The sequence below is a fragment of the Ambystoma mexicanum genome, chromosome 3q (assembly GCF_040938575.1).
Source record: "Ambystoma mexicanum isolate Mex_15411 chromosome 3q, UKY_AmexF1_1, whole genome shotgun sequence".
Lineage (NCBI taxonomy): Eukaryota > Metazoa > Chordata > Amphibia > Caudata > Ambystomatidae > Ambystoma > Ambystoma mexicanum.
In genome coordinates, this window is record NC_090926.1 from 927,839,321 (window position 1) to 927,865,976 (window position 26,656).

A 26,656-nucleotide genomic window follows, 5' to 3' on the forward strand; every position below is an offset into this window, starting at 1 on the left:
AACAGACACAAAAAATCCCAAAAAAAGAATGAGATTGGATTCAAACAACGCCTCCATCAAAACAGTAATATCTTCGGTGGATCTCTGCGATCTGTCAACATATTCTGATGATTTTGGAGAAGATAAGACGTCAGAATTCTAAGAGATGGATGAAACGAGTCAGTTAACCACCAAGGAATCAAATGAAATAGTTGTCAAGCAATCTTCAATACAAGCAATGGCAAAATTCGCAAAAAAAAAACGATTCTCAAAGACAGCTGGAAACCACAGCAAATCAGCAACGCTTATTTGAAACCAAAGAAAGTCTAGAGCGGGACACAGCGATGAAACATCAAGTGACATTAAATCCACAACTCACCGGAGCACAATCACAGAATAAATTACTTGCTGTGGAAAAACACAAATCGACTGTAACAAAAGCACTGCAAGGGAAAATACAGATTGAAAACATATTCCTTGAGGAAAATGATGTAAACTTAAATAGAGGCAATGTAATTCGAGTATTGCATTCAGTGCCAATACTAAGAACAGTGACGACACAAGATATTGGAATAGTGGAATACGTCTCAGAGGAACGAGCAGACCAACTATTACTGCATATAAATTCAAAAGCAGTACGAAAAACCATCATGGCTGCAAAAGAAGAACTATTGTTATTGGGTTTTGAGATTTCGGAAGAAGAACTACCGATAACAAAAAGTCCTAGAGGCCTAAACAGGAACATAAACGAAAATAGAATCTCTAGAACAGCGCTGAGTTACTTCAAGGAATCAGCTAAAAGCTGGCCGGTCTGGTCCACTGCAAATAAGTAACATGGAAACAAGAAAGAGAAAACATTAGCTAGGCAACCATAACCATGAAGGATTCGTTAAATTAATATCATGGACTACGAGAGGGTTCCAACACTTATTTGATGATTTTCCAGTAGATTTGACTGAAAACTTCCTAATTTGTTTACAAGAGACATGGTTGCAGACTCCACCTGTAAAAGATGGGTACCTGACATTGCTGAATTCAGCAGAGAAAAATGTCCAGGGTCGCCCTTACTCAGGCTTAATCACAATGGTGAAAAACGGAACCACTTGGGAAGTATGTGGTAACGAAAATCCAAACAGCTTTGTTCAGGCAACCCTAATTCAAAAATCAAATGGACAACTTATGAAAACACAATACCCGTTATTAATTAATATGTACTGGAATCCAGCAAAGATCACAACCGAGAAGCTTATCCAATCAATAACAAACATAATTGATAAAAATCATAAGAAATATCAAGACCTATCGATTATCATATGTGGTGACATGAACCTAACATGGTTCAATGATGAGATGAAGCTCATTTCATCAGCAACAAAGGAAACACAGAACACCACTGCAAGGAGAGTTCGATGGGATAACGAAATGGACGCAAGGGATTGCTGTATGGGGATATGCCACCGAAGTTCACCTGGCGAAATTTTGGTCATGAAAAGATCCTTGACTATATATGGACATCAAAAAACTTATGGAACAAGATCCTAAAGTTACAAATTGTCCAGATTGTCCAGATTGAATGAAGTGATCATGACATCTTGGAAATGTCATAGCCTTTAAGCCATAAGCCAGTGGTAGCGATCTGTAAACAAACAGTGGAAGTAAATCAAGGGCGAAATCGGCTAAACCTAAAAGAGAAACAAATAACAGGTCTAACAGAGGAGTATCGATCCTTATGCAACAAAACACTGAATCCGATAAATTATGTTGCCCTATTGCCTTATCAAAAAATGTGCGATCCAATGATTGTATACAACAGGAAAACACATAGTCATGAATGGAGCAGACTTATAAAAGATCAGAAGAAACTGCTCAACAAAGATATAAGAGAGTTAAAACGAATAGGGGAGAGAACGCTGCATTATATATTAAACAACGGCAACAAAAATACAGTAATTGGCAAAAATCGTTTTCCTGCACGAGAGATCAAGAACGCGGAGAAATGATGCTATCCTTAATCAAATCCAACAACTCGAGGGAGATCTGGCGCATTCTAAACAACGATAATGCCAATCAAACAGATATGTTGGCAAACAGAGTTTCCGAGGGAGCCTGGCAAAACCATTTTGAAGGCGTATTTGAGCAAACTCACCTCGGCTTAACAATAGAATTGAACACTGAGATAAAGCAATGGAAAGTATCGGAAACCGAGGATGACATACAAAACGCAATCTCTAAGCTAAAAAATTCTAGGGCCGCAGGGCCTGATGGCAATTCCAATGTGATGTTAAAAGCACATAAAAAGGAGTGGTCCATCTTCATAGCCATGCTGTTAGACAGAATTGCCAAACAAAAATCACTCCCAGCATCATGGACCAAAGCGATTGTTGTGCCAGTTTTCAAGAAGGGCAAGCGGGCTGATCCAGCCAACTACAGGCCGATCGTCCTTCTTGATACCATCGGAAAGATAATGGCGACCTTCCTCCAACAAAAATTAACAACGTGGGCAACCAACAAAGGTATCTCTGATTGCCGCCAGACAGGTTTTACGAAAGGAGTTGGGACGGAGATTAACCTGACAATAATGAATTTGTTGAATTTGGAAGCCCCAAAGAAGAGCTCAAATGTATGCCTTTGTGGACATTCAACAGGCCTTTGACACAGTAAATCGAGAACTACTATGGAGGAAACTTAAATACTGGGGCTGCCCAGAAACCATTATACATCCAATAATGGCCTTCCACTCAAAAACATCGATTCGTGTAAGGATAAATGGAAATGGTGAGCTAACTGAAGCGATAGACACGAACAAAGGGGTAAAACAAGGTTGTCCCTTGGCGGCAGTCTTGTTTAAGCTATTCATCGCAGACATCCCGGACGCTCTAATAAACATAAAACGCTTCTCTCCGAAAATAAATGGTCATCAAATCTGGTGTGTAACTTATGCCGACGATCTGGTTTTGATCGATAAAACTCAATTAGGGCTACAGCGACTTTTATCAGGATTACAAAAATACATGGTGAAAAATGACCTGAGAATCGACCAAAAAGACCAAAATCATGAAGTTCGGCACGGCAAAAGGAAAATTAAATCAAGACTTCAAATGGAAGATCAATAATGAGGAAATTGAAGCAGTGGCTGAAGTACGCTATTTGGGAGTTCCGATAAACAAGTCGATTCGAGAAAGAAACTGGGTATTAAATCTGTTCCAACGAATGAAAACGTTCTCTCTACAAGGTGCGAAAATCCACACCTTGTTTGGAAAGTTCAGCCTAATCCCAGTTCGGCAGTTTTATGTGCAAAAAGTAGTCCCTGGAATTATATTCGGAGCAGAAACAGGATGGAACTTAGATCACAAAATTTGGGCACAACTAGAGGGCATTTTCTGGCAGCGAGTATTAAGATTACCTAATTATATATCAATCATCATAATTAGGCACGAACTTGCATTAGAAGAACTATATGCCTCTGTCGTCTGGAAATCCCCTGTGATCCTACGAAAAATGCTAGTTGCCAATCCAGAACCTGCATACAAGATATTAGCGCCAAGAGACAACTTCGGATACACTGGATTACTCAAGGTCTGGACGCAAAAGTTGGTGGCAGTCCTGAATGCGACCGACACCCAGATGGCAATGTTGTTAGATCAGCCTCAAATCACAAAGAAGAAAAGAAAACAATGGTTTTGGATTCAGAACTTGTCCAAATATAAAAAAACTATCGACTGCTTTGGATTTTGGACTTGTAATGAACCAGCTGGATAACATGCCACAATATCTGCAGAAATGTCTGTCTCGTCACCATCGCAACGGATTCTAAGACTGCGCTTAAATGCTTTAAAAACAAAGCAAATGTTAGTGGTACGTCACATAGAAACATCAGATGACAACAGTTGTAGATTCTGCACGGCTAGTATAGAATCACTTAAACATTTAATAACAGAATGCACAGCACTTAAGAGCCAGAGGTCAACCCACCTAAAACACTTTGCGCCAGTAGGTGGTAACATGGACGAATAGTGGCTCAGGATTTTAGGTGGAAGTTCAGTACATCTGACATGCTCAGTAACAAACTTCCTGGATAACATCTTGGAATAGTAAAAAATGAACTGCAATGGTTATCATGCACCTGCTTATAGACTTGTTGTGTATTGAGACTATTCATTGTAATTCAAGTCTGGGTTGTGAATTGTTATGGAAGATGTTTGTTCCTTAAAAGAAATTATAAGAAACTGGTTGTGACAAAAGTTTGATTTAAACTAAAGGTTACAATAAAAATAAAAAAATAAATGACCAGGTTTGCAGACTGCGCCCACCTGCTCAGTCATTGCCAGGGAGGATGAGAACTTTACCCGTAGGTTTCTCACTACGGGGGACGGAAAGGGGAAGGGGCCAAAAGAAACAGGCCAAAAATCAGGGGTCCAATAAGTGAGCGGACTAGTCGTTCCCGCCACAAGGACCTCTGTTTTGCTGCCATTAAGGTTTAGAGAGTTATTTGCCATCCAGGAACCCAAGTCCTCTAAGCAGCTCCTGAGCCGAGTTGCAGTCTCAGGTCGAGAGAGATCTAGGCAGACCAAGATCTGTGTGCCGTCCGCAAGGAGTAATAGCGGAAACCATGAGACATAATAATAAGAAGAAGAGGGCGAATATAGTTGTTAAAACGAATTTGGGAGAGGGCAGATCGTTGTGGAACTCCACAGAACAGTGAAATTGATTCAGAGCAAAAAGGTGGCAGGAAAGCTGACTGGGACCAGTCAGCCAGGAAGGCTGCAAACCAGTTCCGTACCTGGCCTTCAAGGCACGCGTTCGACAAACGGAGATCAGGATAGAATGATCTACCGTGCCGAATGCAGCCGACAGGTCGAGCTCCAACACCGCCTTGGTCGACTAGGCGGGTGAGTTCATCAAATACAGAGTTCAGAACTGATTCAGTTCCTCTCCCTGGTCTGAAACCAGACTGGAAAGTATCAAAACTCAGACGTTTCCATAAAAGATGACAGGAGGGGAGGGACCGGAGCCTCAAGCACCTTCATCAAAGATGGCAGAAGGGAGATGGGGTAGAAGTTAGCCAGCATAGCTGGGTCCAGAGAAGGCCTCTTCAATAGCGGAAGCACACAGGCATGCTTCAGGGAGCTAGGAATCAGCCCCTCTTTAAAGGACAGATTCACTGCCGAGGTGATATGGGTGATCAAATCTGTAGAGATATTTTTGAGCACATCCCATGGAATAGCATCTAAAGGCGATGCTGATTTAAGACCATGAATAGCTTTAAAGATGTCCTGCTCAGAAAAGACAGGGAAGGAGCGCCACAGAGTTTTTACAATAGGCGACTCGGAGGTAGTCTGCTTGGAGACAGGCCAGGCAGAGTTATCGCTGATGTACTAACAGATAGCAGCAATTTTAGAGTGAAAGAAGGAAGAAAGGGAATCGCAAATAGCTTGTGAGGGCTCAATAGAGACACCTGTCTTAGTCGGGGTATAGAGGGATTGCACTAACTCAAAGAGTGCCTTAGGCCTATTAACCGCGTGCTCAATCTTTTCACTAAAAAAAGATTTTTTAGCCATCAAAATTGATTTTTGATAGATTGTTAGGACATGGCGAAAAGCAGTTCTATTGGCAGCCTTGTAACTGGCCTGCCATTTTCTTTCAGCCTGTCTGCATTTGAGCTTTAAGGTTCTAAATTCGTCCTGTGCAGATACAAGATCAGGGAAAGCAGTGTAAAAGGAAGTACCAGCCCCAGGAGGGCGATAGACCAGTAGGACAGAGAGTGTGCATAAAGCACAAATGGAGACAGTGGCTAGTAGACATTCCATTTTCAATAAGTGCTCTGGTACAGAGCATATGATTTTATAGGAGGATTTGTACATAATTCCTAGACCACCTCCAGGATGTACATAGGAGCGGTCAGCATGACATGAGCAAAGCTGTAGTTGCAAGGTAGAGCTTGCACAATAGAGGGGCCAGAGGAGTCTCTCAGCCAGGTCTCAGTTAGAAACAATAGGTCCAACTGGGCTGTGGTCATGAAGTCATGGCAGTCTGGGGCATGTGCGACCAAGGAGCGAGTATTAAGCAGGCCACAGTAGAGCAACCCTGTGCTAAACGTAGAAGAAACAGATTGGTGTTTATTTGTTCTAGGTATAGAAGGCATAATGGAGGCTTTAAGAAAGCCTGGGGGCCAGTTAGTATCAGGGGGTGCCATAGATAAAAGAGCTTGCCGACCAAACATGCCAGCGGGATCCCCCTGCACGCCCTTGGCATGGACTGGCTTGCCTTAATAGCGCCTTCGGCACGCAAAAGGCGTGTCCGCTGCACCCATCCGCTGCACCCATCCGCTGAGCGGGCGGCCAGAGAGACACATAAGTAGAGGGAGAGAGAGGCTAGGATGCCGCCTCAACAGAAGTAGAAAGTGGACTGGCTGCAATGCGGTGAACACTTCAGTCTTGTAAACTTTGCAAGCACATCAGCAATTCAATAAAAAACACTTTACTAAAAGGCATCCAGTGCAATCAATTAAAATAAACACAGTAATATTTCCAGCACTGCAAGAAGCTTTAAAATGGACCACAATGGTGCCACAATGTATTCAACATGGTCTTCATAATTCAAAAAGAGATAAATCAGCAGTGTCGCTGCTAAAATCTAAAACAGTGAAAGATATGTCACTACACAATTCAATGATCTAATCAGTTGTTGCCATTTCTTAACTTTTTCAGAGATTACTACACTAAGATTGTGAAGATTTACTTTGTGATATCTTCTCCTGACGAAGGGTGATACCAGAAACGCGTTAAGTTCAAATTCATTTTTTTCTTTGAATTCTTTATTATTAAATTGACTCTGTCTAAAAGTTTGTGCTTTAAAGTATTTTTCTCTACTTACCTATAGTAGCTTTACTATTGACTCTTATAAGTGGTGTGTGAGGGTCCTCAATATTAGGACTCTTATTTTCTCATACTTTGGTTCATATCCATCAAGGTATTCTTTAATTTCCTCAGAAATTTCCTGGATCCAGTATTTTAATTGGACCCCACATTTTTCGGGTTTTTAGTATGTTTAATAGATTTAGTCCGATTGTATTTTAATCTGGATGTATTAGTTTGACATTTGTTTCGTGGTGGAAGTTGCAACAGGTCTGTCTCGATGGCTGAAGTGTGATTGACAATCTCCATTGATCTATCCTGCTCAAGCGCAGCAATCAGCATCTGTTGTGATGTTAAATCAGTTGCAAAAGGCTGGCCATTTAGGGGCACCACCGATTTAAACAAATTAATTAAACCAGACCTACAATTGTTTGTCACATTTGGTGACCTTTGAACGGGGTGAATCGCAGATGAATAACGCCTTTCAGGGCTCGAGGCCATAACCTTAACCATTCCATCAATCTGATTGGTGAGTGCACATATGTAGCCCTCCAAAAAGATGACTATAGAAATGATTGTGTTGAGAATCCCCTTTTGATCTTTTAGCTTGCAGTTGATGTTTTCATATAGCTTGTTCCCTGGGTTCAACACAAAATTCAGTGCAAAGATAGTGGAACGTTCCTCTGTCTAATTCTGATTAGTATTGTCAAACAACTGGGTGGAATTTAGATGTGTCCGAGACGGTAGTAAAACAAAGCTGAAGTTTCACGGTCCTTTGAGTTGTCTCTCATTGGTATTATTGGTGATTTCCATAAAATAGAATTCTGTATCCCTTGCAAAAAAATGCTGTTCTGTACTTTTGACTGTCGGTTCCTTTCACTCCGCCACCAAATTCTGCAAGTCAGGATCCCCAGTAAGAGATTGGAAGTCCATAATGACTACTATTTCATATACTATGTAAATATGTGCTCTGTAAAGCGCTTTGGATTAAGGCGCTACATAAATAAACACATCATTATCATTATTTCAGAATCTGCACTAGCTTCAGGCACCAAAGTCGAGGAAATATCTGTACGTGTTGCTTCAACCACATACAAGATGGAAGCGTCGTCCATATTTGTCAAAAACTCTGATCTTGTCTTGTGTCACCTCAGAGGGGCACAGGGATTGTGTACCTTGGCTTTTCATTAGAGCCCTTCAATCCCTCTATAACCATTGCCTGAGTTTTCGACTTGCTTCTAAGAGCATAAGATAATGGGCGTGCAGCCATACAGAAAGACATTGAAGATAGACACTAATGTTCGCAGCTCAAGTAAAAAAAAGAAAAACACTCTCACCAGTAGTTCAAAGCAAGTTGACATGTACCAATAACGTTTCCAAGGGCCTCAGAGCTGATGCAGCTGTTGACTCCACTCTCCGTTGCACTTCGTGACCGCAAAGTTATTATAAGGGATAGGTGCCGCAGCGTCAGGGGTCCGATCAAGAACTGAAACCATGTGTCTCAAGTGACTGCCTTGACTGTATTCTGATGTGTGGGTTTAGGCCTCAGTGGAAGCTCATCAGTCCAGACAGCAACATAGTTAGTATCATCATTTGCCTTGGGTAGAAATTGTTTTAGAGGGTTCCTTTGCCCTGCATAGTGAGCTTGCGGGAGCTGCTTTACCTATGGATAGACTATTAGATTGCAATACGGCCTGGGTAATACCCAAAGCAGCATTCTCAAGAATTCGGACTAGGGACTGCAAAACCCCTTGACTAACTGTAAAGTCTGCAACCATTTTGTGAATAATACCTAAGATTCTTTCTAAGAGGAACTGTTCTTTCATTTCCGCCCCCTTTTATGGATAATAATACATTCTTAATGGCAGCAATCGCCTCGTACACACGAGAGACGTGTCAAACCATTAACATCAGAACATTGTCTGAACTTCTTTCTTCCCGAAGCTGGGGTACAGAAGAAAAGGCCTTGAATGATGGAGACCAGAGCTTCCACTTCCCTCTCGCCATTTGATATTGGGAAACTTTGTGTTGGGGGAGAAATTGAGTCAGTTATCACTGCAGCAAACTCCATAATGCTGCGTAAACCTTAATAGAGCGCTGCTCCCTCAAATATTTTGCATGGTTAGACCCAATAACCACTTCAGAAACGTCATCATCAGTGCGAAACAAGGTGTTTTTCCCATATTTATCAAGCCATTTAATATATTGATCCCAAACAATGTACTTGGTAGTAGCTGTGTTGAGTGTGGTTATTGTGGAGCCTTATGCCCTAAACATCAATCTTCACTCAGTAAATAGACGGCTCCAATTCTTCCAAGAGATATCTATCCAATAGTCCCGAGCTCAACATAATAGTTGGGTTCTGTGGAGTTGCTGTGTCCGCCTCCTTATGAAGCAACCCCCTCGGAGCTGGTTCAGCAATGTTAACATCATTCACTGCTTCCTCATTTTCTTCAAATTCTGCTGGCACTTTACTACTCAGGCCGACTTCGGTCATATTTTTTGATGGTGTTTGTAGCATAAATAACTGAATGTTCGAGAGCATACTTTCAGATGCCAAAGTGATCAGCTGCTGGGACTGTTCAGCATGCTCTTCTGTGACTAAATCTTAAGGGAGAACTGCCCCTCCCTCCCCCATCCTCTTACTGGGACACTATATGGCCCACTTGATTGAGGACGGCTTCAGTCAGACCTTTCGTCGCTAGCTCTGGGACTGTTTTGCCTGGTTTTAATAGCCTCAATCTCCTCGTCCTCCTGTGGTCTCCAGGTTTACTTCTGAGGCAGTATTAATTCTTGTTCTGGTCCCCATCTTTAGTGTGCTATCCTGTAAACCCGAGAATCCCTGGAAAAAAAGTATGGTGCTTGCGGACTGAAAGTGGAACCTCAGTAGTCCCTTGTAGCCCCGGGGGATACAGAGCTGGTTAAAGTAAACTGGAATGGTCCAGTTAGCTAATACCAGTGCCGGCGGCTAATGCAGTGAAGAATCCCATAAAATTAAGTAATAGGTAGTGTCAGGTGATAAGATATGCTATGGAATGATTACAATATATATGCAGTTCCGCTTTTAAGATACCATCAGTTTAGAAAAATAGCCTAGAATTAACATGATAATCTTATGAAATTCACCTTTTTCACCTGTCCCCACCATAATAGAAGCCCTTACTCTCTTTTTTACTGGTAGAGCGGGCCCTTCCTCTAGCTCACCGGCATGATTCAGAAATCATATCGACCCCTGATTAATAGTCCCTGTAATTAAGGAAGTCTGGGTGGGTGAGCCCAGGTCAGATAAGTACGAGTTGGCCCTGGGGTGTGGGTTATGACTGCTATCGCCAATGGTGTGAACTGGAGCTCTGAAGCACAGTCGTGGCTGGCCACTCGAGCGGCATGTCCTGAGCCAGGTGACACACGCCTAAAGCGGCCTGTCCTGTGCTAGAGGAAAGAACCTCTCCTTGAGTCTCCAATTCATGCATAAGAACCCTCCTGGTAGTCCGTGGCACATTGTAATGGCTGCATAAGCTCATCTGCTCACTACCCAATAACTCAGTTCACTTGAAGGCTGAAATTACATGCATTCTTCATGTTGCTCGTGAGTCCCAATTGGGAGATGCCATCTTCATATCTAGCTGTCAGGTTGTCTGCCTGTGAAGAGAATTACATCAGGGCTTCTGCGGAGGATCCGAGATATTACAGTCCTCACATTTCTTGTGAGGTATTGAGTTTTGTGTAACCCTTAAATCCAGAACATGTCATAAGGTTGTATCCCTCTCTTAAACAAGAGCAAATCGAGAACTGATATGCACAGTAAGTGTCATTACTTAAAGAACACTATTAATCCTCAGTGGAAACATGGTACCATTACCAGGAAAAATAAATAGTTTTTCTATGCACCACCTCTTTGAACCGGTTCAACAACCTAATTTATAAAACAACATAAAATGTCACCAATATTTAATCATAATTTCTTTCAAACTTAGTATGATATCCAAGTGCAGTTTGCATTTATTTTATAAAGAAAAAAATCCATTTAATTTAGGACACTAGGTATCTAAGGTGCCACCAGCAGATAGTGCAAGTGCCTGATTGCTCATATAAGTAACAAAGGATGCCATGTCTGCCATGTCAGAAGAGAGGGTGGAGCAAAATCTTAATTTCTTTGGAGTAGAAAACATTAAGTTATCCGCACTGCTCCCTATTATTTTTCTTTCTCCAACACAATTGTTTCCAGCATTTGTGCTGATCTATGTAGACATGTAAGAACAATGTGCTGCGTTCTACTGACTGTGCCAATATTCCCATGAGAAGAAAAAAACCCTAACCTTCCAAATGTCAAGCACGTCTTTTTTAGCAGGCCCCCTACTTGTTGGATAAATGCCACAATGAGCAGATGTCATGATTTTTTATTTAGTGTATTTATCAATAAAACTGTTGCCATCCTTGGTAGCCTGGAAATTAAGCTTTAAGGCACAGCTACTACCAGTCCAACAATCAAGGCAAATAAAAGAACATAGTTTCAAGGTACATTTTCTTAGGTTCACCATAAGAGTATTTTAGCAAAACAGATAACACTTACCTTTATAAAACAGATCAGACATCCCACAAGTGGGTATATTGGGATGAACACCGAGAACAGATCATGAAGCACCGTGGTTATCAAATCATTTCCAATAAAATAGGTCACTTCAGTGATGACAACCGTAATCAAAGCTGTCTGAAAGCAAAGGCAATATCTTATCAAATGTGAGTGATCAAAATGTGCTCAAGAAAGACCACTATAGAGAACTACTTTTACAGGATAGTAACTAAATCTTACTGAGTGGATCAGAGTAAGACGTTTAGTATGCGTCTTTGGAGAAAAAACGATGCTATACTAAAAAAGCTTTGTCATGCACGTTAGAAATGATTAGAACTGTCCTTGGAAGAGCAAGATGGATTTTAAAAAAGGTATTACTATAAGAGAGAAGAAAATGATTAAATAGCAACATGTTCTGAAAAGGGAAAAACGAATATAACAAAGGTAATTTAGCCTTTCTCCAGCGGTTGTTTCTTTCACAGATTCACATGCTTGAATTATTTTCCATCGTCAGGCTAGGAATCTTTTCACACATTACAACCATGATAAAATTATATGCGTACATTAAAAGCTTCACCATCACTAATTTATTTTGCAAAATACTTAATCTTAAATTATATTAGCTAAAATCATGATTATTACATTCAATCACTCAAATAACCACATTTTAGGATTCTAATTCATTCTCGTCAGCATCTTAATTTCTTCTCGACTATGTCCCAGAGTCTTCACAAAGCAATCATCAGAGATATATGCTGTGTTATTTGATACTTGCATAGGGCCTACTGCCATTGTTATGGCTTTGAAGCAGTGTGGGGTGGAAGGCCCTTTGGAAGACTGTAGTCTGCGCAAACATGGAAATAAATGAGAATTATATTGCATGCAAATAGTAATTAGATTTAGGTGACTATTCAACAGTTTAAAACATTAAAAAAACCTTGCAGGGCTTTGGATTCAGGCGCGGAGATGACTGCTATGTCAGTGATTATGTGATAGCCAGACAATATTTTTCGTGGGACTGACCTGTATTCTATGTAATGCGGGGGGATGGGCATTATAAATAATCTATCAACAAATAGTGCAACTGTCTATAGTTGAGGGCTCTGCTATACTTAACATGCAGAACAAATGTAAACAGAATAACATGCCGTCACGGCAAAACAACCTGTAACCCTGCACTCCAATCACTGATAATCCCTCACCTCTTTCTCTCTCACACATCGATACATTGCATCCAATGTGCAGCAACACAAGCATCTAAGAGGGGGAAGGTTAGGCATTCTCTAAACTACAATCAATTAACATAAGGAACAGATTTCGTCAGGCATTGGTTGAGGCAGGGGCTAAAAGCCCTGGTAATTTCACTGAGTGGTCTACCTTGCTGTCTCCCTCAAGACCCAAACTCTTCTCACACAATCCAGTGAAAGCCCCCCCCCCCCGCACAGCCACCAAGAAACACACTCACCAGGCTGTGGCGTAGCACCAGGCCTTCAGTATCAATGATGCTGCAACCCTGCAGGGGATTCTTCATGATGAAACACAGACCAGAAAAACCGGATGGTGGGTGGTGAAAAGCAGTCTGCTGGCAGTGATAGATAGGGGTTATGGGTCTGGAGGCTATGATGAACTTTGCAATAAGTCTGCAATCTTGAGTTTGCAGTCCTCTGTCGCTACATTTCTCTGGGTGTTTCCCTTACTCGTGCCACAGCTAAAATGATGGAAGGAGGACAAAGACATCCATGCATTATTCATCCAGATACTAAGGACTATCCTTCCAATGGGGTTGTCGTGGATTAGCATATGCACAAGGTGTGAGCTGGTCCCCATAGCGGTCTCTCCTGGAGCCATATAAGGTTCTGCCTCACCCATTAACAGCTATTTACCGTACAGAGGAGAGAGACTGTCTCTATGAAGAACTTGGGGTGTTGACTAATTTGTGCACACATTTGTGCACTTACATTAACAACATTTGCAAGGTGTCTTGTGTAACTGTCAGAGAAGGCAGCAAAAGTACTCCACTCTCCTTAAGTGGGAAGCTGCCATGCGCGCCGCCCTCTGTGACCACAAAAGCAATGGGTCATTGATCCCCTGTCGGTCTCATGTTAAAACAACTAACTGTTAAGGCCAGGTCCAAATGGCAGTGCTTGCACAGTGTCTACCTTTTGATTTCTATCATGTAGTAACATCAAGGTTTGTGTTCTATAGGGCCTGTCAGTGTTCTATGTAAGCAGCCTTCTCAGTTCACATGCCCCAACTTTGCATGTAAATGAGTTCCTGTGTTAATTAAAATAACACAGATGTGTGCCGTAGTACCCGTTTGTTGCACTGTTAATAAAAAGTACTAATAGCAAATGTTTCAAGTCATCAAAGGGCCCCAAAAAAGCTAGCTGTATCCAATTGTGGCCCCTGATCAAACTGGGTTTGTTATAGATTAAAACTGGGGAGAACATTAGTAGGGTGGTAAATACTCCAGAATTTCAAAGGCATACATGGTTTTAGTCCTGCAGCCTTCAGATACAGAAAAGCCTTAAGACCTCATGGGCTGGTCCCTTTGGTAATTGGTGACAACAGAATTCGGTTTTCCTGCACATTTCATGAAGCACAACCACAATTATATGGATCCTGGGACAAAATTAAATTACCTTATTTCCCAAAACATCAAAATTCCTCGAGGCACCAGACAGGTTTGCCCCCTCCTCCTCCTCCTGCTTTTCCTCCTCCTACTCCTCTTTCTTCTCTGTCAAGTTGAGTCTCTGACCCAAAGGGTGGAACAATCGTATCAAACTTGAATTTTCTAACATAAATGATTACTCTTTGCTGAGGTGTTCTCCTTAATGATTGACATAACAACTTTGCAGTACATTAAAATGAGGGTGTCCATAAAGTTCTGGGGGTTTAAAAAGTACCATGCAACTTCCAAGGCTATGAATGTCTCTGAAAAGGAAGATACGGTCATGAAACGTCAGACTATACGAAAGAAGGTGTGAATTATGCTTCCCATATCTTTTAATTATTTAAGGATGTAGATAAATGCGCGATCTCATGGCTTTGTAAATACCGTCTGTCAAAATGAGTTTTCTCACTAGCGTTACATATTTCTCAATCCTCTGCCCCCCGCCCAATAGGAGACCTTATGAATGTTAAGAAGGCGCAGCAAACGGTACCTAGATTTATTCATGCTTAATGTCTGTGCCCAGCCAGCCAATGTAACTGAATTTTGAAAAATGTGACTGCATTTTTGATGTTGGGCATCTCTGGCACTGACCAACTGTTCATAGCATTACCAGTATTGAAAAAACTGCCACTCATATCTTTTTACAAGATCTAGTAATAATGTCATATGTCTGCAAACAGTAACTGGCAGACATGCCTGGGCTTTTAACAGTAAATGTGTGGGTATATAAGGCCTGTTTTAGTAAATATGGGGTTGTTACAACCTCTATAGCAAACAATAAAAAAAAAAATTGTCCACGTTACAGATAAATATGAGAGAAAATAATGAGAAGAGAAAGAGATACTACATCTGCTAATTATTAGGAGATAATCTCATACAGTTAGAAGTGCTGACTTGACAAAGGTTGGGACATAACTAACAAAAATCTATGCAAGATTCTGTTCAAGGAAAGCGCAAGTTGGCCAAACAAGTTGGGTAAAAATTCTACTTAAGGTGTGTGGCCAAGATGGCACTACAGGCAGACATGTCTACAGCTCTCAACCTTGTGGGTCCCCAATGCGGGTGAAAACACCAGATTTTGTTTTTGGCGGGTTAGAGCCCATTGAAGTGCATGGGCATGTTGGAGGCTTGGTGAGTGAGTAAAATGATTACAGTGTGGGTGACACCCGGCAAAAGCATGAGCTATGCCCGACTGCCCTCCAAACCCTCTGTTCCCCCGTGAGATCTACAGATCTCCACCAATGTCAAAATGGCAGACCCACAACCCCTGTCACGGAAGGGCCCGGAAAAGTAACAGCATCACATCGCCCATTTGTGGCTGAATTCGAAGCTCGAAACAGGGCAGTTCCACTAATATGGTAGTTGGAAAATTAATAAAGCGCTGAGGGACATCCCAGACTAGAGAAGAGCAGCACGGAAACAGGAACCAAGAGACAGGTGAGAGAAGAGAAGAAACTATATCACCTGAAAGGTCAGAGAGAATTAACCCAAGGAAACGGGGAGCGGCTGGACGTCGGGTCTCTGTCAAAGAATGTCTCTAGCCTCTGAGAACGCTAGAGGACAACGGAGTGGAAGGGTCTCCTCTGAGGGAGAAGGAGCTGTGACTTAACTGCTACAGGAAAATTCAGCAAAGGGACTATAGATTCAAAAGGAAAAGGACTAAACAAAAAACATCACAGGAGCATAACATAAACATGAGAGCAGTGAGGAGGTAACACAAGAGCTCAAGCACTGGAGGGATGAAAGTGTGCACATGACAAGATACTTCAGTGACTCTCCTTCTCTTCTATGTGTACCTGATAGACCACAGTGCCAACAAAATTCAGTTTTTATATAATCTAAGTTATGGACAAATCCACCCAAATATAAAACACATTAATATGCCAATATTAAACACTGAATGAATACGTGTCTATTAGGTTCCAACTTGTGTGCTATCTTACACACATTCTGCAGGATCTATTATCTTTTGTTTATTTATTTTTGCATTTTTACTGCGCGCTTAGCCCAGAGGCATCAAAGCGCTAGAACTTAAAAAAATGGTTACAGTGAAGGTTCAGTTTACTTGTTACATGTTACAGATTGCAGATGCATTCATATGACAGGTACTTGTTACATTTTATATTTTCATTCATAGGTCTAGTACAGGGAGGGTAGCAAACATGGAAATGCTGACACTTGGATTTAACAATGGGAGGGCATACTCAGTCTGTCATCTGTCTAACCCAGTAGTGTCATTGTTGTAGGTCTAATTTGAATAGTCTAGTTTTGAGACTTTTTCGGAAAGACCACATTGAGGGGTAATTTCTTAATTGTGGTAGTAAGGAGTTTCATAGGTAAGCTGCGACTGCCGGGAAGCTGGAGCCTCCTGCCTTTACTCTTTTGAATCTTGGGATGGTGATCCAGTTAGTCTGATGGACTGGTTTTTGGTAATTTGCTTACTGGGATATGTTGGTGCCTTGTTGGCTAGACATTTATGGGTAAGAATTTTGAATTTGATCCGGTCGTGGACAGGTAGCCAGTGAGTCGTCTGGGGAGAGATATGCTCATTTTTAGGTATGTTTAAAGCTGCTCTGATCGCATTGTTTTGCACAACCTGAAGTTTTTTAATGTTGCTGATGCTAGCGCCTGCGTTTAATGAGTTACAATAGTCTATCCTGGAAAGGATCAAAGCTCTTGCTAGTGTGACCCTGTTGTCAGGTGAGAGAAAAGCTCTAATGGATCTGATAAGTTTAGAGGTAGAGGCTGCAGACGAGACAACAGCGTTGACCTGTCTGGTGAGGGAGAAGGCTGAGTCGATGTAGACCCCCAATGTTTTTATTTCTTTGGCGACCTGGATCTTATTCCCATCGATATTGAAGGAATCGTATTGTTTAGGCAGGTTGTCGAGTTTGGAATTGTTACCTATGAGGATGAGCTCTGTTTTGTCATTGTTAAGGCATAGTTCATTTTGGGTGATCCAAGCCTGGATACCAAGGCACATTTTATTCAAGTTGTGGGTGTCAGTGTCATGACATCCTGTTATTGGGATTAGTATTTGCGTATCATACGTGTAATTAGTATATGTGATATCCATGTTGTATAGTTTGTCAAAGAGGAGTTTTGTAAAAGCATTATACAGTGTTGGTGATACGCAAGACCCTTGTGGGACACTGCAAGTTACTGCGATGTGGGAGGCTGCTGCTGTGGTTGAGGAGACTCATTGTGCGATTGGACATGAAGGAATTGATCCAATTGATAGCTTGAGATGAGAACTGGACTGCGGTTTCGAGGTGGTGGCATAGAATGTTGTGGTTGACCAGGTCAAATGCAGCCGAGAGGTGTAATAGAAGAAGGATGCAAAGATCTCCTCTGTCTTTGAATTGGTCCATCTGTATTTTAAGATCCAATAAGGCTGTCTCTGTACCGTGGCCAGTAAATCCCAACTGTCTTAGTCTTAGCAGTTTGTTATTTTCTAGGAATTGTTGGATCTGCAGAAAAGCTGCACGGTCAAGGATTTTTAGAATGAATGGTACTGTTGTGATGGGTCATTAATTGGTAGGGACATTAGGGTCGAAGGTGTTTTTTTTTAGCAAGGGTAACACCCAGGCTTCTATTAAGTCGCCAGGTAGGGAGCAAGTGGTGAATGATGTATTGATGATGGTCGTGATGAGAGGAGCTAGTTCTTGCGCACATTCCTTTATCAGTGTAGCTGGACAAATATCACCTTTGCATCTAGAAGGTTTAAGGCCTTTAATGATATTGATAGTGTCGGTTGTGGATTGGTCTAAATGCGAATTTGTTGAGCAGAGATGGTTCTCAGGCTGCTGGTGTGGGATGGTGGTCATCATTAAGATAAAGTATGGATTTTTTAGCTTCAATTTGATTTTGTAGGAGGAAAATTGTATCTGCTAGAGTTTTATGAACATTGGTGCACCATAACTGATCTTTGATGCTGTGGTCTGGTGCAGGGGCAGGTGACTCAAGCTCTCGGAGTATGGCAAATGGTTCTCTAGGGCGTGATTGAGCATTTTGGATTCTAATATTGTAAAGATTACTTTTAGCTTTAGTAATTGCTTCCTTGTAGTTTTTCGCAAGAGTCTTGAAGATAACTTTGTTTGCATTTGTTGGCGATTTCCGCCAGTTGCATTCGGCAGATCTTTTAGTCGCTCGTAACGTTTGCAGGTCGGAGGTGAACCAAGTTTTGATATGAGTTTTTGGTTTTGTTTTCTTAGACTTCATTGGAGCAATTGTGTCCATGGCTATTAGCATAGTCTTGTTGTATAGTTTGACTAGTAGGGTTGGGTCATCTTCTGCGTATGTGGCATTTGTTGGTGGTGTTAGGAGCGGGAGCATGTTGTCGAAATTTATATTTTTGGAATTTCTGGATAGGGGCACATGTAGTTGAGGGGATACTTTAGTATGTTTGGTAGTTATGGTGATGGAGACTATTATAGTATTGTGGTCAGACCAAGATGGTGGTGCGTTTAATATGATATTCATGTCACAATTGGTATCAGCAAGCCAATCTAGGGTCCAACCTCTTTCATGTGTGGGTGTGCTAATGCGATGGGAGAAGCCTTGGGCTTTCATCACGCCAGCGAGTGAACCTGCGTGTGTGTCAGAGGGATCATTCAGGCCGAGGTTGAAGTCATCTAGGATGATAGCTTTTGTGATGCCATATCAAGGCCCACTCACTGTCAAAAATGGTAACTAGTTCAGTATTGAAGTACAGTACAGGCATCTATGGTATCAGAAGCCCATACAGCCTACCTTAAAAGGAACTGCCAATATCATCAGAAATTATTGAAAAAAAATCAGATCCTTGCTGAGTCAACAAAATAGCACAATCATAGCTAGAGCCACAATTCTCTCCCGGTTAGATTATGGAAACTCTCTATTATTGGGCGCCAGCAGCAAATGCCTAAAACAATGCCAAGTGATCCAGAACAACGCTATAAGAACAATCACCTGCAAACCTAAGAGAGAGCATGTCGCAAAGGACAGAAAGGATCGACACTGGCTTGCGATCGAGGAACGTATCATATTTAAAACCATCACTCTGGTACATCGATGTCTATTTGGTAAAGCGCCAACTTACCTAAAAAAACAATTCAAGTGGCATGAATCACACTGTAACTTGAGATCAAACAATACTGGCCTTTTCCAAGTTGTTCCAGCTAAAAAAGCAAAGGGTCTAGGCAGGGCTTTCACGGCCAAAGACGTCCTAAAATGGAACAAACTTCCTCCCGTACTGAGATTGGAAACTAATCATTTACGCTTTAGAAAACAATTAGACACTTCTGTTCAAATAAGATTCCATCCATCTGATACTCCAGCTAGTTTAATACTCTTATTTATATGTAATGTTCTATGTGGCACCTGCCAGGTCCCGTTCTTTCTTGACACTTCAAGTATGTCTTTTTGTAATGCACTCTGATGCTCGCGAGCTGCAGCGCTATATAAACATATGAATAAAAATAAAATAAATAATAAATGAATAAAATAGTATTAACATCATTAGAAACCTTCTCAGGTGAGAGGATGGGTATTGCAACACATATTTCCGTGGTGTCATAAAATTAAAGTGTAGTAGCGAAAATGTACTCAAGCCTTTTAGTTTAGTAACATGTTTATGATTGTTAATACAGTCCCACTCATTTACTTTCCTTACAAGTTATTTTTGTAATTCATAATCATTGTCCCATGCAGGTTCCCATCTGATCATCTGATAGAATTCTGCATTGCTCTTTGCACAAGACAGTGACCCCCCTTCTCTTCTATGTGTTCCTGATAGACCACAGTGACATTAGAATTCCGTTTTTATATAATCTTTGTCCCACATTGTCTTTTTGAGCCTTTAATAGAAAACACAAACTATTTCCTTTCATTGTATGGCCCAAAATATTTAATAGAGGACATGCTGGATCTTTCATCGCTTTTATGTACAAGAGCCCTTTTTTAATAAAACATAGCTCATACCAGGAAACCTTTCGACAATACCAGCAATTTCCACCAAATTGTTGCCTGAAGTATGTCTAGCTATTTGTGCTCATCATAATTTGCCTCAAGCCATACTGATTGGTAGCCATTACACTCTAGTCATAAGCTATATGCCTTAAAGGCTGTATCCGGAAGTATTCTTTGTGAATTTGTGAATATTATTATTGTTATTATATATCCGTTAAGGAAAGGGAATTCCTGCATTTCATTTAGAATATTTCATTATTCTCGATTCCTTCTGTAACCACATATCCTAGATAAGTAGAAGAGCTAAAATGTTCTATTAATCCCTCCTGTATGTGCAATGCTCGTGTCTTCCCTTTTACTCAGACCAAAACACAGATTTTGTTTTGTTTATGTTTATCTGTAATCAGTTTGCTTGCATGTAGTATGATTTAAGTTACTTACCTGTAACATGCTCATGAATATTTCCCGTCGTCAGGCTGGGAATCCTCGGTAAAGAAAAAACTGTTTAACTTCAGCTTGAAAACTGTATTTCTCCTCTAAACCAATCAGTGTTCTTAGGGTCATACTGCCCCCACCCAATGGCAGTCCTCTCCCTAAGCTCCACCCCTGGTGGCTATCTTCAAATTTGGTAAGCACGTAAAGTGGCACTAAGAGCCAAGAATAGCCGGGGAAGGAGGGAGGGTTTGCATGTGAATCTATGCCAAAGAACAAGAGTTACAGGTAAGTAACTTTAACCTTCTCCAGCATGGGGTCTGGTATGGATTCACACGCTCATAATGATTCCATAGCAGTACATATACAAACCCACAGGAGGTGGCAAGGCTCAACAGACGTGAGCCGAGAGTGCTCACCCCACCACTGTATTGCTTTTCTTCTGCCTATATTCTACACAGATGTATTTAAAAACCTGCAAGTAGAGAAAGTTTGGAAAGGCTCCTAAAATCAGTCATGGTGAGGAGAGGCAGGCACATTTCAATGGACTCTACCCTAAAAAAAACAAAAGAGTAAACTTGTGTCCCCTCTGTCACCCCAGGGGAGTACCAAGAGTGTAGTAGCTCCCGAACCCCACAATAGTAAAGTACTTATCTGTAGCATTCAGAAGATGTAAAAGTTGTAGGTTAACATTTTCTTGAAGAAAACGGAGTAAAGTGGGACCTTTGGTGAGGACTTTCCAGCACTGAACGTGTGTCAAAGAATCCAAACATGGCCTCCAGGGGTGGAGCTATAGGAGGCACTGCCTTTTGTCCGAGGGGTAAATGACACAAAACAACACTTAAAGAATACTAAAGTGACTGCTGTCTTCTTCATTTCAAATGAAACTGTTTTAATGTTACAGTGGGGTTCAAACTCTGGTAACGCTGAATATTCAAACAGCATGTGAATCGATGAACAACCCAATGCTGGAGAAACATTGGAACATTATCACTTGACATCAGATCCTCTTCGACACTCTCGCGCTTTCATTCTGACCTTCAACATTTTCTTTTCTCCCTTTCATAAACTGTTCCAATCAGTTATATTTGCAATTTTTAAATAGATACAAATACATGTAAATAAGCGCAGAGCAAGGCTGCACGTACTTTCAAGCAAAGAGATGACAGCACCACCTGGCAAACAGTTCACTGCGTTTTGGACTGCTTGGCTTGCATGGCGAAGGTATGAAGAGACATCCATGTTGTGGCCCTACAAATGTCCAGTTCTGAGACTCCAGCATGGAATGCAGTCATTGCAGCTCTTATTTTAGTCGAGTGTCCTTTTATATTAGGATCACCAAAGGCAACAATCGATCCAACTTCCAATGTGTTGCATATCGAATTTTTGCCACGTGTACCAAGTCCAGAGTTTGCAAGCTCCTCTCTGCTGGGATAGAGTGATATTTGAAAAAAGCAGGCAACGAGATGGACTCGTCTAGAGTAAATTCCGAAATGACTTTGGGGAAGAATACTGGCCACGATTTCGGAATAACTGTCTCCACAGAACTCATCATAAGACAGACTGACGGAGAGAGCTTGCAACTCCCCAATGTTCCTGGTCGTGGTGGTGGATACGATGAAGGCAGTTTATCAAGACAAAAAAACATTCTCACTTGTGAGCTGACTCATATGGTGACTTCAATAATGCTGTCAAAACCATGTTAAACTCCCTTGCAGGTAACACTGTACAGCACCGGTGGGAACATGCGTAGGCAGGCAACAACCTCCCCCTTATGGTATCAAAAAATGTGTCATGGGTTCCCCTCTATGAGAACGAACAAAGCAAAAATCAACCAGCCAAACTGCACTATAAGCCCATCAGAATGGATCTGCCGATTTGCTGCTCCCCCCTCACCCTGGCACCCTTGCCCAGTAAAGGACCGAAACCCGAGACTCTGCTCCTGGTTCTTACCCCCCAGGTCCGTCCCCATAAAACACCTGTGTCATTCTCAACATAACCAAGCCCATGCCAGCTCTTTGCAAATCAGGGACAACACCCAAAGGTCCTCCACCTGCATAATTGAACACCCTCTGATCAAAGGTGCTCTCATACTGCTCGATCACTGGTCGTCCATGCGCTGGACATCGCTGACCTCATATCCACTAACAACCTGCACTTCCTAGCTATTAATGAAACCTGGCTGCATCAGGCAGCAGGCCCAGCTCTATCCCTGGCCATCCCAGAGCCCTATTCAATACTAAGGAACAACAGAAACTCAAGTAAAGGAGGAGTCGCCGCCTTTATCGCCAAAACTTCCCTTGGCTCCGAATGACCCCTCTGTCCAGCTTCCGGTCCGCCGAACTCTTGTCCGTTAAGTTCCAACTCTCTGGTTCACAAACCATCCTGATGCATCTCATATACAAACCTCCAGGCCCCTTCTCCTCATTTGAGGTAGAGATTTCCGGCCTCCTGTCCACTAATACCAAACCAGGATCTCAAGTCATCCTCCTAGGGGACTTCAACCTGGGCCTCAGTGATCCTAATGACGCCAAATTTGCTCTCCCTAGAAAGCACCATTTCCCAACTAGGGTTCAAGCACAGGATCACAGCTGCAACTCATAACAAAGGCAGAACCCTGGACTGGCTGGCAGAGCACAACTGTTCCACCTCCATCCTCAAAAATGAACCAATCGCATGGTCAGACCACCACGCCATTTCCTTCTCCATCCAGGGGAAGACGCAATCAAACACCCCTCCAGCCACCATCCCACAAACCTCCACGAGGAACAACCGTAACATCACCTTGCAGAGCCTTCGCCCTCTAATCCACAACATCCTTGCACCCACAAACTTCTCCAACCTAGATGTGGATAAACTTGCTGAACTCTATAATAAAACACTTGAATCTGCAGTAGATATCATCGCTCCTACCAAACTCACTAAAGCTAAACCAGCAGGCCACTTGAACAAATGGTTCACCCCAGAGCTTAAAATCCTACGGAACGCCAAACGAGCGGCAGAAGTAACTTGGAGAAAAACACCCAACCAGGCCAACAAAACACTATTCATTTTAGCAGCCACTACCTACAAAACCTCTATCCTCAGGGCCAAAAAAGAGACCTATGATAACAGAATTGAGAATGCCAAATCTAGAACAAAAGAGCGCTTCATCATCCTCAGGGAACTCGAATCCCCCGCCCCACCCTCAGAAACCTACGTCAAAGATGCAGACTGGTGTGAGAAGATCCAAAAAGCCTTGGCAGACAAAATGTCCATGCTATAATCGAAAATTGAAATGAAAAAGCTCAGCCAAGCCAAAAAAGGAAACGCTTCTCTACCACCCACCTCTAAAACTCTATCATGCCCCCCTTCTCTTTCACACCGGTACCCACAAAAGAAGTGGAAGGCATCATCAAAGGCGTCAAGCCATCCAGATGCCAAGGGGACTGCTGCCCAGCTTCCATCATCCAGGAAGGCGCCAACAACCTGTCCCCCTTCATAACAACCCTAATCAACGTATCCTTCAAAACGAGCTCAGTACCTAGCAGCCTCAAGGAGGCCTGGGTCATGCCCCTGCTATAAAAACCTAACCTAGACCCTAACATCCCAACCAACTACAGGCCAATTACCAGTGTCCCTTACATCCTAAAGATTTTAGACAAAGTGGCCTACCTGCAAATCCAGAAGCATCTGGAAGAGAACAACCTCCTGGGCCTTATACAATCTGGTTTAAAAATCCAGATGGACGAGTCAAAGGTTAAGGGCAACCTAGCCATTCTCCTGCTGCTTGACCTCTCAGCAGCCTTTGACCTCGTCGAACATCAGATCCTCACGGATCATCTGACGGCCTCAGCTGCCTTCTCGAGCCAGGCGTCCGCCTGGGTCCAATCCTTCCCAGTCGACTGAACCACACGGGTCTTTTCACCGGGGGCTTCAGCCCACCACATCCCCATCCTCTGTGGCGTTCCACAAGGCTTGTGCGTCTTGCCAACCTTATACAATATCTTCACAAAGCTATTGTTCGACCGCTTTGATAACCTGGGTGTCACATACACCAACTATGCTGACGATACCCAGGTTCTCATCACACTATCAGGTTGCTACGAAGAGGATGCCATACGGATCAACAACCTCTACCTGGAGATCCAAGCCTGGATGGCAGAACATGACTTATGCCTCAACGGTGAGAAAACTGAGCACCTTCTCGTCGGCTCCCAACCACGGCTAAACAAACTGGACCCCCGTTACACGTCTATCAACATAGACGCTAACCAAATCACTGTAGCCAAAGAAATTAAACCCCTAGGGGTCTATCTAGATTCCACACTCTTGCTCAAAAAACAGGTGAAGGCTACAGCCTCCTCCACAGTTTATACAAATAAGCTCATTAATGCCTGCAAACCCTTCCTTTCGCCTTCCAGCTGCATTACACTAGCCAGAGCACTAGTGCTCTCAAGAATTGACTACTGTAATACCCTCTTTCTTGGCACATCAGAACGTAACTTGAACAAATTGCAGGTCCTGCAGAATAATGCCCTCAGAGCGCCTCTGAGTATCCCACGGCACACACACATCTCCAGCCTCAGACAAGATGCCCAATGGCTCCCTCTACGAGACAGAATCACCCTTACATCCCTCGTCATTGTCCAAAAATGCCTATCTAACGAAGCCTCCAAATACCTGGCAGACAAGTTCAACAAACACACCTCAACCAGACCAACCAGAACGTTGTACTCTCACTGTCTTTCCATCTGCACAGTCTCACTAAAAAAAGCAGGCAGATCCAGCTTCCCGGTCCTAGCTGCCAAACAATGGAATGCCATACCACTGAACCGTAGAACAGAACCCTCCTTTTGGACCATCAAAGCGAAAGCGAAGGTCTGGCTCTCCAACAAGAACCGCAACTCTGTCTGACTCACCAACTAATGTACTATTATCCTGTGTCTGCCTATCGACCACCTTGTAACCCGGTCATCTGCACTCATTGCCATTATCTTGTATGTCTACTTTCTGCCTGTATGTATTTACTCTGCTTTAACCGCCTTTAAGTCTCCGGCGCCCAGTTACCTCAGGGTTTGACGCGCGGTATAAATAAAGAAACTAAACTAAACTAAACTCAAAATGGCCTGTTCTATGGGATGGTACCCACTCTAGAGTCTGCAGCCACATTTTAGCTCACTGTACTGTGAAACGTACGTGTTCATTCTCATAGAGGGGCGCCCATGACTTATTTTTTATTTCCCCCTTATGGTAGGCTCCACAAAGAATAACTATGTCTGAGGGCCTTTCGTGTAGAACATGACTGCTGCCAGATGAACCAGGTCGGCCTTAACCAGCTTCATCAAATAAGGCAAGAACTGTGGCACTGTCACTTTTATGGGTCCAGATCCTTACTAGCACACCATAGAGGGAAGAGTTTCCATTTTTTGCATAAATTCGGCATGTACTCGGGGCACATGCAGCCTGCAGGATCATCGTTAGGGAGATTTATATTTATTATGCTTCATCACATCTCCTAGTGAGACCCCTCGGCAGGGTTTGCTGGACTTCTGGACCTTTTTCTTTCAGCCCTGAATGAGTGGAGCCTTTTCCACTCATTTATTCTTCTGGGCTCTATCTTTTGGAACTCTAGACTTTGTATTCTACCTGTACTATGGATTCTGTCTGCTCCATAGCTCTTAAGAGCATCTGTGTTTTACTACTGCAGCACATGGGCAGTGTTGCTGGGGACCTCGAGGGTCCTCCTTTAAGATTATTTTTCAGTATCCTCAAGCAACTACAGCTCTTAAGGATAGAGAGATACTCTCTCCCAAACCTCTATAGTCTGAGAGATTGGCACACACCACCTTCATTGAAGTGCCAAAGGGATACCTAGCATCCCCCTTTTCTCTGCTCCTGTGACATTTTAGTCACATAGACAATCTCCTAGTTATGGCTGGTGGAAGTGGATGTGTTCTACCAACTCGTTTTTTACTGCAGGCTATGTCCATAGCCTCAGTAGTGCACAATAGGGGCACCGAAGTACCAACTTGGGGCCTCCCTTCTTTTTTTCGCCATTACTAGCATGGTTGTTCTTTCTTAGCCCTTATTCTACCATTCTGGGAGGGAGGGGTCAGTGTGTGTGTTTTGCCTTTGGCTGGAACCCTTGGATGTCCCTGCCTAGGCTCCAGAGTGTCTGGGCAGGCAGGAAGTGAGGGAGGAGTCTTCCACCCCCCC

At 42.6% G+C, this 26,656-nt stretch overlaps 1 protein-coding gene across 1 annotated transcript in view; it reads right to left on the reverse strand.

Annotated features, from left to right (window-relative positions):
• LOC138583120 (cholesterol transporter ABCA5-like) overlaps positions 1-26,656 on the reverse strand; it is a 3,134,767-nt gene that overhangs the window by 636,321 nt on the left and 2,471,790 nt on the right. Inside the window, exon 26 of the mRNA XM_069655080.1 lies at positions 11,404-11,541. Coding sequence (XP_069511181.1) covers positions 11,404-11,541 — 138 coding nt within the window. The remainder of the gene's footprint in view (positions 1-11,403; positions 11,542-26,656) is intronic.